The sequence below is a fragment of the Salarias fasciatus genome, chromosome 23, assembly GCF_902148845.1.
Source record: "Salarias fasciatus chromosome 23, fSalaFa1.1, whole genome shotgun sequence".
Classification (NCBI taxonomy): domain Eukaryota; kingdom Metazoa; phylum Chordata; class Actinopteri; order Blenniiformes; family Blenniidae; genus Salarias; species Salarias fasciatus.
In genome coordinates this window covers 14,864,709-14,875,677 of record NC_043766.1, presented here as the reverse complement: position 1 = coordinate 14,875,677, position 10,969 = coordinate 14,864,709, and the positions used below count along the sequence as shown (strand labels likewise).

General features: G+C 40.0%; 1 protein-coding gene across 1 annotated transcript; it reads right to left on the bottom strand.

Moving 5' to 3' along the window:
• Positions 1–276: 276 nt before the first annotated feature.
• LOC115381350 (cystathionine gamma-lyase) lies at positions 277–10,717 on the bottom strand. Its single transcript, XM_030082650.1, has 12 exons — positions 10,481–10,717; positions 8,282–8,363; positions 8,015–8,110; positions 7,766–7,875; positions 7,356–7,490; positions 7,177–7,234; positions 6,749–6,826; positions 6,208–6,360; positions 4,605–4,726; positions 4,331–4,383; positions 3,840–3,978; positions 277–1,249 (listed from the first exon to the last, which is right to left on the bottom strand). The coding sequence occupies exons 1-12, from the start codon at positions 10,667–10,669 to the stop codon at positions 1,232–1,234; spliced, it is 1,233 nt and encodes a 410-aa protein (XP_029938510.1). The 5' UTR covers positions 10,670–10,717; the 3' UTR covers positions 277–1,231.
• Between the last annotated feature and the right edge of the window lie 252 nt (positions 10,718–10,969).

Here is a 10,969-nt window from a genome sequence, read left to right as displayed (position 1 = left end):
ACACTGGAGCCATGAAACCCGGCTGAAACCCACGTATTCACCCCCATGATACTCACCCAAACTGAATGTGGCATCTTGACTTGCTGCGGTTACTAATATTGAAGTCACAGTCATGAACGCTTGGATGGATGAGGGAAAGTGGCAAAAAAATGTAGAGACTCATACTGCAAGCTGATTTTATTGTATTTTTTTCATGACAATAATCATGTCAACGAGCGTTGAACTGTTGTGACTACAAAGCAGATCAGATATTGGGAGTTTCTGACACCGGGCACAGATAGAAACATCTTGAAATCTGGACCTTTTTTTTTTTTTTTTTTTTTAATTACTATTCTTCAAATATACCGAAATGTTTTGATTTGGCTTCAAGAACAAATGCTATCATTTCATCAAACACTATCCTCAAATGTTCCCGCAAGAACTCAGATCATAACAACCATCTCCTTCGTCACTGCCGAGATATTCTGCTGCAAACGGGGCAAATTCGAAAGCCTCCAGCAACATTAACACCACTCTCAAGTTTAGTTGGACATGACTCATCTTGTCTCGATGTAAGTAAGGTTTTTTCAGTTTGTTTTTTTAAATGGCAAATAAACTTCCTTTAAATTCATGCTGACTAACATTTGCTCTCGATGGCAGAAAATCTTAAAAGGAAAAAAAACCCCACAATGACCCAATTCAAGTTTGGCTAGTCCTAATTAGATTATATATAAAGAGGAAATTGTCTAAATTTAGGAATTCAGTTGCAGATGTTCTTACAGTGGTATGAAACTTAAGCGTGGACTTCTGCAGACATAACTAATTCTACAGACAGCCTTAAGAACAGCTATTACAGCAAGTGCATTCAGAAAATATGGTATTTGGAAGTTTTCCAGAAAGTCATAATGAAATATGACTGAAAGAACTTAACCTTAATAAACCCTTCCCCAAAAAAAAAAAAAAAAAACTCATCACAAATAAATATAAACAAAGCAAAGCCGGTTTAAGATAGAAAAGAATATAATTGTGGTCTAACAAAGGAATTAAGGAGGTTTTCATTTATAAATTGTGCGAATTGTTCACAAACATCATGATTAGATTTTTCCAAGAACAAGTTGCTCCCTGATGGTTGATTTCCACTGATGTGAAGTAACTCGCATCGATCTGCTCAGAACCAAACTTCAGGTACCACAGGTGCTCATTCCGACTTTGACTGATTTAACCTCAGCCTTGAGGATGGACTGAAGGCCTCTCATTTCTTCTTTGGATGCTATTCAACAGATGATGGGGGAAGAAGAAAAAAGTGCAATCAATATTCTGTGCAAGACACATCCAGGAACAAGCAGACATGAGGCTGCAGCTAAAAGCAACATCTTGTAACAAAGAGAATTTGCCTGGAGCAGAACAGAAATTGCAAAGAAATATTGTCTTCTCTTTAAACAGGCAAGATGCCAAGTTGTCCTTCTTAAAAGTCAGAAGCAGATTAGCAAGAAAACCCATCACAGCAAAAACACTGAATGAATAGAAAAAATAGATCCAGAATTTTATAGCAGCACTGTAAATTTCTGTGCTCCTGAAAGAGATTATTTTTCTTTTCAAATTAACTCTTCAATGAAGTGACTTGGCCAGAACAATCTGACCTGCCACCCTGTCAATGAAAAATGTAACTCATCAAAGGTGATTTTTTTCCTGGAACCAAAGACGTCATTTGAAATATTTCGCTCTGTTTATTTTCCATTTGCTCCAAATGGGTGGTGGAGAGAAACAACAACATTATCTGAACGCAGGGAGGAAGTGCAGGCTGCTTTGCAGGACACGGCTGAATGAGGCGGCAAGAAGGGATTTAGGATGTTCAAACCCCTGCTGACGGCACCGCAGCCAGTAGCAGGGAAATGGTGGTGAATCAAAGAGAGCTCAACTGGAGGTCAAATGTCCTGCAAACCATCAGTTTTAACAAATTCTGTTTCATCTCCTTACACATCTATGGACTGCATGGAATACACAGAAATTTCCATCCATAAACCCTCTGCACTCACAGGAAGAAACGCTAATGTCAGCCGTCATGCCAGGGCAGAGAGAAAGAGAGTGAGCTGTAGTAAAGCCTTCAATGAGAATGACAGCCAGAGGAAGACATGTGATAAAAATGCAGATGTCTGGACAAGGCCTCCCAGATCTCGAAGCATCAGCATGCAGGCCTGCGCAGAGGTGAAGGAAGCTGAAACTGAGAACTGATGCTGAAATTCATTCTGAAGAAATGTCAGTATTTTTCCACATGAGCCATGTGTTGATGTCACGAGCTAACTTTAAATCTTTTTCCCCAGCATGAGTCCAAAACAAGACATAAGGCTGGTAAATAAAGTTCTCACAATTGTAAATGAAAATTTCGTAACATATTCTCCAAGTTACAGTACTGTAAATAAAACCAAGAATGAACTGGAAAGAGTACGTATTAATAGGATAAACGGATTTCCTGAGCAAGTGCAAACACATAGGGATATAGGCAGTGAACTAAAATGTATGCATCTGTGCTGCAGTCTGAATTTATAGCAGGCTGCAGCACAGACACAGACATTTCTCAGCGCATGTTGAATGCGACCATGCAGCAGAGATTTTGTGGGGTGCTTTTTGTGATGTATGATTGTGTGCACTGTGCAACCACTAAGCGCATAACTCAATACTGGTCTGCAACCCTTCCTGGCCTGGCTCGCTGTAAATGTTCCCAAGATATTACCACCACTGCTTCAGGTCTGACTCTGTCTTCATTTTCACTCACAAGCCCCATTTCCCACCGTACAGTTGAAATAACCCTTGACCAGGGGCTTGAACGGCTGGTTAACTAGAATTGCTCATTTGGTCCCAGCTTCAAAAATAGGGTCGTGGATATTTCATTTTTGTTTTTCTACAGGGAGTAACACATGTGCCGATCCACAATGTACAGACACAAGATACGTGTAAATGACTTCTTGCTCTTTTAACTTAATAAAACTATAAAACTGCTATTTTATTTCTGTTAGTCAGCTTTTAGTCCAAAAGACAGAGCAATTCCCACACTGAGAGGATGCATTCAAAACAGCAAGTAACCATGCTATGTCCTTGCTGGGTTATGTTCTTTGATTCACATTGCTGGTGCTTAAACCATCAGCTTTATTTCCATCCTCAGCCAGTAAATGTCTAAATGACCTTTTGTCTGCAAGACTTTGCTTCCATCCGTTTGCGTTTTATCCTCCCCGTCGAGTCATGTAATCAAGTGAGGCTGTAGCAGCAACCAGGAGGCAGAGTGTGTAATAACTGTAGTTTGCCAATCAATAGATTCATCATTTACAAACTGTTGGAAGCCGGCTAGTTCAGTATAGCACGCGTTGATAGACGAAAACACTAACCTATAGTTTCACATAGAGAAGGAGAAACTGGAAGCACTTAATACATATATGAAGATAAACAGAAATTTCAAAAAGAGTCTATGCAGATAACCTGTTGTCTCCTATTCACACATGCAAGGCTATGAAAAATTGTCATTACTATGACTGTAAATGTGAGGTATATTGTGCTGTCTCACAAAAAAACTACTTTGAATAATCTTTGAACTTTAAACGACAAATGTATCTACAATGGATTGTTTCGAGGGTTTAGATTACATTCCACGTTATCTCAACCTATTTTCAGAACATCTAATTTATGTTAATCTGTGTCCAGTTACTGTGCAACGTCCTGACTTTCCCATACCAGCTGATTTCTTGTTACGTTTTGATAGGAAAAAAAATGTTTTGGCTCTTGAGGACTGTAGTCTGCCACAAACGCCGCTGTAACAGCAGCTGTTGACTTGACAGAAACTGATGGTGCCAGTGATTATGGGTACTTACAGTGGCAGCAAGTGCCTGCTCCAGGTCCTCGATGATGTCTGCCTCGTCCTCCAATCCCACAGAGAGTCGGATGAGTGTATCACTGATTCCCAGCACACGCCTCTCATTTTCTGGCACTGATGCATGGGTCATAATCGCCCTAAATTATAATGGAGGACTTCAATGAAAGCTCTGTACAGAAAAACATCCTGAGGATTTAATAAAGGAGATGCATAGATTTCATAATGGAAACAAAGTGTCTCAAACTTTGATTAAGCTATGGAGGTTTTCTCCATCTCTTGAGGAAAGTCCTCTACTTCCCCCTTGTGGTGGCACATGTTGAATTACAGCTCAGGTTCCCTTAGTTTTCTCAGTGCATTATGTGCTGTTCATGCCAAAAACCAGCAACACTGTAACAAATTATTTCAACCTGGATAATTATATAACACATTACTATATTAATATACAATGACAATAAAATGTCCGAATGTTGTTTCTGCCGCAGTACTTACGGATGCTCAGCTAAGCTTTCATATCCACCAAGACTCTCAGCTACCGCAAACAGCTGAAACAAAAATAAAATAAAGCAAAGAATGTGTAGTGAGGCAAGTTCAGTATAGGTGTACTTGCAGTTTTGGCATTGAGGTGCTTTGTGTTCTTTGTGTATTACGGTGGTGTGGACATATTATCTGGTTACAACAATCCCTCCAATGCGACTTTAAAAATTTGTTAAACATTAAAATAAAATAGTCCCCATTGAAAACAAAACAATTAAAGGTAAATTACTTTAAGGTTACTGAGGAAGGTGGTGGCATGCTCAAGTTTTCCCTTAATGTAGAAGGTGATCATCCCTGGGCAGCCAGTGCATTGTTTCCTCATCACATCATAGTGAGGGTGTGATGGCAGGCCTACAGAGAGAGGAACAGCAGAGATGAAAAACATGAAAAACCAGTCTCCAACTTAGCACCTCCTTTTTCCTAAAGCACGACCCAACTAGACTGTGCCTCACGTTGACTATGTACACACACTCTTTTGAAATATTTGGGTTTCATTCCTACACCGATCGGCTACAACTTATGGTCACCGGTCTACGTCCCCTTTTCTGCCCCATCAGAAAAAAAACCTGATATGTATCAGAACCAACAGTAACATCTGAATCAATTTGCACTTCACGGTTAGATCACAACACACCAGCTGGTCTTCACTCCCAACGTGGATCAATGAAGTTTACCCACCGGTGACCAGTCACCAGGACTCTGCTTTGACTTCCCTGGCCTGGACTACTTTTGGTTGATACTACAGATAGGGATCACCTCAAAAGAGTTGCAGTCTTGGAGACGTCCTCACTCAGCTGTCTGGACATCAAAACCCCATAAACTTGCTGAAAGTCTTACGTTTGCCCATTTTTCCTTGTTGCTTCTAAAATATCAACTTTAAGGACAAAACTTTTGCTTGCTTGGCGATATAAAACAATCACTCAGAGCAAATATGGAAAAGAGATGAGTGTAATTCATTTCTCCTGCCAGTGGTTACACTGTTAGGGGTGAGATGGATGGTGTTTACTGAAATGTGTGATTAGAGTAAGTTACTCCCAACCTACTAAGAGTAATCTATTTTTACCTCCACTCTGTTTGATCTTGGAGTTCACAGATGATGCAACAACAGGTAACAGTGAAAAGTGCATGTGGCAAGAGTGGAACAAGAATGGTAATTTCATATGTGACAGTTGCCAAAAGAGATTATTACTAAACCTCACAAGATAAGATAAAAACTGGGAAACTTAACCAAGAATCATGGAAAAGCACAAAGAAACTCAGAAATGAGCTTAATTCATCTCTGTGAGCTGTGGCAGAGCAGGTCATTCAGGGCAAAACAGACCAAATATAAACTATTTATTCTTGTTTAATTAGCAACGCTTTGCTGCAGCGCATTTAAAGGCGAGGAGAGGCGTTCATTTGATTGGTCAACATTATATTCAGCTCGGTTAAACCCACTCTCCCCTTCTCTTCTCAATGTTTGCCACTTCTACCGGTGGGAGGGGCGGAGGCGTGGAGTCGTAGATGTGCCGTGCTGCACAAGACTGTGCCGTACACGAAAATGCCCGGGACACGCCCCGTTGGGGAGCAGCAGGCAAGACACAGAGTAGGTGTGCTGAAGAGAGTGGCCACTGTTTTTCTGCCATTTACATGAAAGACTCAATGAAGAGAAGATCACTAATTACCGTACTAAAGTATGCCTTGTAGAGAATGAAATGTTCTACGAGTAATAGTTTTAGTTAGTTTGGAATGGAGCTGAATCAAAGGCTTGTTTAAGAAAACTAAACTAACAAATGAAATATACTGACGTTTTCATAATGGTAACATAATTGATCTTCATGTGAAATAGTTACCTGGAAAAATGACACGCTCCACCCTGGGATCGGCTTCCAGAAACTTGGCTGCAGCCATAGCATTCTTATAGTGCCGCTCCATGCGAAGATGAAGCGTCTTAAGGCCTCGGTTACACAGGTAGCAGTCAAAGGGAGATGGTACACCGCCGAGCGCTGAAGAAACCAAAACAAGATCACATGATGGAAAAACAAATAATAAAAAAAACAGATAGAGGGTTTTAACAAGCCCTCCTGAAGTCCAGATCAAGCAAATAAACAATCATATCCTAAAAAAAAAAAAAAAAGTTTTCAAAAGAACTCAATGTTGGCCTTAGGATCAAATTTTGATTGTGCAGAAGTGCATGTTGTTCAATTTTGAAGACTGACCATTTCCCTAAATACCGAGGGTTAAGAATGGTGATTTAACTTAAAAGATTTAAAACAAGAAGTCAGAAAAACATTTAGCTTTCACTTTTGTCCCATCAGGACTTCAGTACTGTACTTTTGTGACACTGAACTGTTTGTTTGTCTATGTACAAGACAAATTCATTAATTCACCCACCATTTTGCAGAAACTTCAGTCGCTCATAGAGATCTTCTCTGTTCACGGAGACGAGGCCCATCACAACATCACTGTGACCTGTATTGAAGAATCGGCTACATCATGAGTCAAGGTATTTTGAGCAGGAAAAGATTTGGACGCCTATCTTTGTTCTTGTGTGAAAAGCATGGCAGTCTGAACACGTTTGGATACAACTTGGAACATCTCATACCAATAATGGGAGGGTTTGAAACCAGAATAATCACAGTGTTACAAAACCTACAATAATGCGACGCTGACTTCAGTAAAAGCAGATCCTCCCTTTCAGTCATGCAGACTGCGGAGAAGTTAGATACTTAAATTTCACTCTTTACTTCAAAAAGAGGCCATTCATTCTGAAAAAAATAGAATAGAATATGAATGGAATTGCTAAAATTCACATTACCTACCATTCATGTATTTGGTGGCTGAATACATGCAGATGTCAGCTCCCAAAGCCAAGGGGCGCTGAGGGTGCACAGAACAAACACACAAGTTAATCATTCCATGATTTGTTCCCTCGTGAACTGGAATAGGACTGCAGAAAACTTACAAATGTAACTTTAAATTCAAAAGCACAAAGTCTCACCTGGAAATAAGCAGACATGAAAGTGTTGTCCACAACCACCACTATGTCTTTGTTGTGTTCATGCACCAGATCCGAGCAGGCTTTGATGTCCACAACTTTCATGGTGGGATTGGTGGGCGTTTCAATCCATACGAGCTGCACCGGTAAAGATAGGAACACATTGTACTCAGGATATTGTGGAGGCATGAGAAAATCTGTGGGTGATTCAGCTGCACATGTTGAACGAGATGAGTGAAGCCATTGCACAAGGTGCTGATTCTCTATGACTACACAGAAATGGACACGCCCCATTTTATAACACGTTTATACAAGCATGATGCTTTATACACACAACAGCAAGCTATAAGCTCAAAAACACTAAGAAAACCACAGGGTACATTATTCTGCAAACATATGTTTTCTTTCCTTACTTTAGTATTGGCCTTTAGAGCAGCCTTAAGTAGTTCTGGTTGAGTGCAATCAGCAAAAGACACATCCAGACCGACTTCAGCTGCAATCCTTTGGAAGTAGCGGTTTGTTCCTTGCATTTATGAAAAAAATTAAAAAATTGGTTGACGCCATTTTTACAAACTCATCACCAGGTCATTGTGTAAGAATTTCTAATCTCATGGCTGCTTGAAGATTAACAGTCAAGTCTGAAGTACAAAGGGGTTCCTCACCTCCGTAAACATCATCCATGCAGACAATCCCATCACCTGATTTGAGCATGTGCGTGATCGTCACTGTGGCTGCCAGCCCAGAGGCGAGAGCCAAACCTGCAAGGAGGGAGAGGAAACCATAATCACCGACACCAAAAGCCTGGTTTTTTTTTTTTACCATCTGTTTTTACACTAGTTATTCAAATAAGGAATATTAATTTGCTCACAGTGTAAATAAAATATACACTAGCTCTCTCTATTAATCTTAAAACAAATATGCCGACTTACAATACTTGGCTCCATCCAGCGCTGCCACTGCTTTCTCAAGGCAGTTTCTTGTGGGATTACCACTGCGGCTGTACTCAAAACCCTGTAAGAAAAAATGATTTCAAGTCACTGAAATAAAATGTTAAAACGACATAAAAAATTACTGCAGGCAACAAAAGAAAGAAAGTGGGTATTAAGCTGGCTGGATGTCCAAAGACAACATGGTATATTTCAGTTTTTGGTTTTGATTCCCAGGGGAATTAAATTTTTGAAAACACAAAAAAATGTACTGTCTGTCACCCAATAATCACTTCACCTCATCAGTTTTAAAGGTTCTCCGAGTGCGCACAAGAACAATAGTTCAAAGTTAGTGAGTTATTCAAAAGAACAGAGCAAAAGAGAATGTAAAAATGAACCTGACTCTGTATTTTACAAACTGCTAATGAACAGAATCAGTCAAACTGGTTCACTTTTTATTTTTTTAAGTTTTATTCTTTATAACACAAATGTTTAACCACATCTCTGTGCTATAAAGATGTCAATGGTGTCAGTTGGGATCACAAATGTGAAAAGCATTTGACAAGTAAGACTGAACATAGCACAGAAGAGTTTTTGTATTTAGCACATTTTTGAAAAAAATCATTGTTATCTAGCAAATTTACCAAGTTTAATTTGCAGTCTCTCCTTTCCTTAAACACACTTCACAACAAAACGAAATTAAAATCAGACATATATTTGTATAAATACCACATATATTTGTCTACAGCAATAAATATGCAAGGAATATTACCTGACTGGCTTTTACTAAAGGCCTTTATTGTGTGAAAAAACAGCACATGTAATATGAAATTGCTGTTGAACGATCTGTCCTATAGGATGACTTGCCCCTTGTTGATCCCCTTGAACTACAGGACTCTGTTTGGTCTGAGCCAATCATTTACTAGTTCAAAAAGACTATCTGAATCTGTTGGGAAATGCATTAAAAACAAAACAAAACAAAACAAAACAAAAAAAACACCAAAGCGGTTCCTTGTAAATCAGTCCAAACAAGTAAGTTCAATTCCAGTTTACTTTCCTGAGGGAGTTTTTTTCTTTATCCAAATTTTGTTCAGTCTACTCTTGTGTCCCATATTAAACAGGGATTATGAGCTCTAGCAGAATATGGTGGGGGCTGTGTACAGAGTACATTTTGTCTGGAAAACAAGAACCAGTGTTCAGGAGACCTGTAGTTGCACAGGACTTATATTTGTTTGAAAGTCATTATTTAATAGAGAACATCATTTTAGTTGGCACATATACCTGAAGATTAGCAATGCAGCATAAATAAAATATTTTCTGTCAAAACTAGATATGAGATAACCTCAAAATGTCTGGCTCTACATTTAGTTTGATATGATGTGTAGATCAAGACTCACAATCTTAACAACTGATTGCCAGGAGGAAAAAACATTGTATAACCATTGATACACCAAAGTTTATCAAAGGATTACAATCTTAACCGTGGAAAGGGCATGATAAGAGGCTCACATAGTCAAGAACAAAGAAAAAAGCCAAAAAAAAGTTGTACAGTTAAAACTGAAGCCAGACTCCTTGAAGAATGGTTAAATTATATTGAGTAACTTTTCTTTTCTTCACTTTTTATGAGAACATTTTGAATGAAGTGACTGAACACTTACACTCATCATTCTTGTGAATATTGCAGGCACATAGTTGTGTATTAGTTATCACATTATATTTCTGTCAAATATTTGATAAAACAACACGTATGTGTGCGTTTCTGTGCCAAGTCAGCTTAGTTATTTCCAGTGTCATCAACACATTGAATATTAACCCTGTTAATGAAACTAAGAACAGAGTCTAGATGAACCACTGGTTATTAAATAACATACTGTTTTATTTGGGTTGTTTTGATGTATGATGAAACATGTATGAAGCGGGACATGTCCTCCTCAGGATGAGGGAGACGGTGTTCTAAGACTTACCCAGGCACGTACAACAGAAAAGTTTAAGCTGGTGATACGTCAGGTATCGCATACTTTAGGAGACTGTCTACGGTGGCTTTACTAGTCATGTGTTTTAAATAAGAAATTAAAAAATAAATATATATACAAAAAAATTGCTGCCCTCGCACGTGCAAACCACCGGCTCAGTTTCATCATCCCGTCTCCCCTCCTTACTTGCCCCCAGCCTTAAATAACCCAGCCAGGTCTGGGTACTTACGGCGTGGTTTCCCGGCGCGTTCTGCTTGAACGTGGTGGAAAGAGAAATCGGTGGCACCACAGCCATTGATTTCCATTGCTCCGGCTCCTGGCCGACGTGAATGGCCTCTGTGGCGAAGGACTTGAAAGCCGTGCGGAAGCCGGAGTACAGGTCGTTCTGCTCGGACTGTTTGTGCGCGTTGGGATCCATGGCAGGGAGCTGAGAGCCAAACGCGATCTGAGCCGGACGCGGCACGGGCCGGGGATAGAAAGCTTTACCACCACACGGAAGAGGGAAGAGTCATTTAATGGAGCTACGCCCCATTTTCGTCCCTCCGAGCCAACCGGCGCTCACAAACAGGCTTTGCGCGGCGCGGATTGGCTCTGGCGGAGGGCGCGTCCACCCGGTGACGCTGCGCGTTGTTTGAGGCACTGTTTGAGAGCGTGAACGTGCGCCGGAGCCACAGAAGAGAAACTGAAACGTTGTTGTCTTTTTATTCGCTCACGAACC